The sequence below is a fragment of the Oncorhynchus keta genome, unplaced genomic scaffold (assembly GCF_023373465.1).
Source record: "Oncorhynchus keta strain PuntledgeMale-10-30-2019 unplaced genomic scaffold, Oket_V2 Un_contig_5352_pilon_pilon, whole genome shotgun sequence".
NCBI classification, from domain to species: Eukaryota; Metazoa; Chordata; class Actinopteri; order Salmoniformes; family Salmonidae; genus Oncorhynchus; species Oncorhynchus keta.
The window spans coordinates 52,501-55,011 of record NW_026288245.1 but is presented as its reverse complement, the minus strand read 5'-3'; the positions used below and the strand labels follow the sequence as shown (position 1 = coordinate 55,011).

At 40.9% G+C, this 2,511-nt stretch overlaps 1 protein-coding gene across 1 annotated transcript; it reads right to left on the bottom strand.

Annotated features, from left to right (window-relative positions):
• Positions 1-961: 961 nt before the first annotated feature.
• LOC118381452 (erythroblast NAD(P)(+)--arginine ADP-ribosyltransferase-like) lies at positions 962-2,301 on the bottom strand. The gene is made up of 2 exons (XM_035768389.2): positions 2,120-2,301; positions 962-1,998 (listed from the first exon to the last, which is right to left on the bottom strand). The coding sequence occupies exons 1-2, from the start codon at positions 2,195-2,197 to the stop codon at positions 1,216-1,218; spliced, it is 861 nt and encodes a 286-aa protein (XP_035624282.1). The 5' UTR covers positions 2,198-2,301; the 3' UTR covers positions 962-1,215.
• Positions 2,302-2,511: the final 210 nt, after the last annotated feature.

The window sequence follows — 2,511 nt, the reverse complement described above, 5'->3', positions numbered from 1 at the left end:
AGACAAGGAAAGGAGACAAGGAAAGGAAGGGATCTGGCCTTAGTGTTTGGAAACATTGCTGCTGAATGTGTGAAGTTTATGTTGGAGGCCAGCCAATGTACAGATGGAAAAGAGATCAACATAGGTCACATTCTAACACACACACTCACCCAGGCATAACACCAGCAACACCACTGCTGTCACTGAGAAAAGGTGTGTGGGTGCGTGTGTGTGTGTGAATGCGTAACAGTACAGAAAGACCCTTCAACATCATCAATACTAATAGCCAATATACCACTTTATTCTATCAACTGATTGATCGATTAGTCTATCAATCAACCAATCAATGAATGAACTTTTAGGGAATAAGGAAAACAGAACTATGGCAAACCTTGAGGCCCCAAGTATAAACTTCGGAGCCAATCATGGATTGCGGGTGGGTGGCCCCACCTGCTATGCAAATCAGCTGGTGATGTGTGACATGACTTTTGGCCAATCAGGGTGAGGCACTTTCCAAAATTGACTTAATTGAAGTTAATGTATTACCGGATAAACCAGGTACCGCTTGTAGACTTTCTCTGTTGCACTCTGTGTCTCTCTTTGTGTCTCTGTCTCTTGCTCTCTCTCTCTTTCCCCATCTCCCTCCCTCTACCCAATTCTTATTATCCTTTCTGATTTCCCCCTTATTGTAGACTAAATGTCCAGGGGGGAGTATGTTGTAATATTTAGTCTTTTGTTGTAATTGTTGTAACCTATTGTTTGATGTTGCTGCACAAAGCAAGACATTACAGTAAATGTCCCCCCACCAGTCGGTAGTTTCCAGATTCACTTTATTGGACCATTCAACTTGTGTCATGTTGTATTACATATTAATCAGTGGCCCATGTAATGTTGTATCTTCAGACGGTCTAAATGTAGTACAGTGAAAGTGAAAACTAAAAGGATGAGACATACGGCTGTCAAGCTCAATGATGTTCTTTATTCATTTTGCCACAAGCTGCAGAAGGTATATAAGTGCTTTAAAGTCTCCTAATAAGTCTGATACACAGGTTAATACACACATCTTAATAATAACTATTTCTGGTAGTCAGGATGAGGTTTGTATTTAACATACACCAATGAACCAATTACTTACTACATTAAAATCTTTAGACAGTGAAAACATATTGTTTGGCTTTAAGAGGATAAGCAGCCTGAAGGTTTGTCCCTGGATATAATTTAAATCAAGAGATTTTCTTAGTTAATAATTGTTTGCCTAAAAAGTTTGCAATTCAGGTTACTCCGGGGCTTGGTGATACTCTTTAGTTTGTACACAACATCGCACCAAAGGTTTTTATAATTCTCTTTCTTCAGCACAGCAGTAACTCTGAACACTTCATACGGTGGAATCAACACCTCCTTTTCATGATTCCCCAGTTTGGGGAAGGACTTCAGGTCAGCGCCAAAACATGTCTTTATCTCAAAGCAAGACTTCTCTCCAAATTTTATACTAATTCCCTTGTCGAGAGAGCTGGAGGCAAAGAAGCCAAATCTGATTACTTTGTTAACTTTACTAACAAACTCCATGTTGCTTCTTCGATACGTGGTGTGACAGGACTTTTGGTTCAGTTTCAGGAGGCGAATGGCGTCAGTCAGGAGGAAATGAAGGGAGTGGAAGGGGAAGGAGGTGGTGTACTCTGTTCTACTGGTCCGGACTGCTTGGTTGAACACTGAGTATATCTCAGGTACCTCTGCTGTGTAAGCACAGATAGCCTTGATATGATCATGTGTAAGTTCCTTAGGATTGTACTTGGACTTGTCCTTTTGGAATCGTTTCTTCACTTTCTCAATAGTTGCACATCCTTCTGCCTTCATCCAGGCTTGTTTGAAGATCCCCTCAGTGGAGTTTTCATTTGGAAGATATTCCTCCTGCACCTTCTTGTACATTTTTTCAGTGCAGTGTTTGTACTTGTCGTCAACAGAGTTAGGAACCATGTCTAAAGGTACAGAGAAATTGAGACCAGGCTGACGAAGATGAACCTTTCAGACAATATGGAGGGAAAAATAGAATTTATTAAATTAATTTAAATTCTCTCTCTCTCTCATTGTTGATTTATTTTCTTTCTTTCTCCAGTACAGTCTAAATAGTGTAGTGTCTTACCATCTTGGAGTCCACACCCAAAGTCCAAGCCTGGACTAAATACATCAGAGTAAAGGTTAGGATCTTGAGTCTTGCCATGATGTCAAAATGTATTGGTCCAATGTCAACTTGTAAAGGAGATGAATTGTCTTTTAAGATACAGAATCAGCATTCAAATGTTCAACTTTCAGGGGGTCTTGTTATACCAGCTTATTTTCACAGTCCCTCCTCTCTTGCTGAGAACAGACACCTACAGGCACAAGTACCCCTCAAACCACAACCCCCTTACCACAGTACACACACACCGTTTCTCAGTGTCAGCAGTGGTCTTGCTAGTGTTAGTCATGTTCACACACAGCTCTCCGGGTGCCGATAACGACGATTAAGGCCCCCTGCACATCTCTGATTCAGAA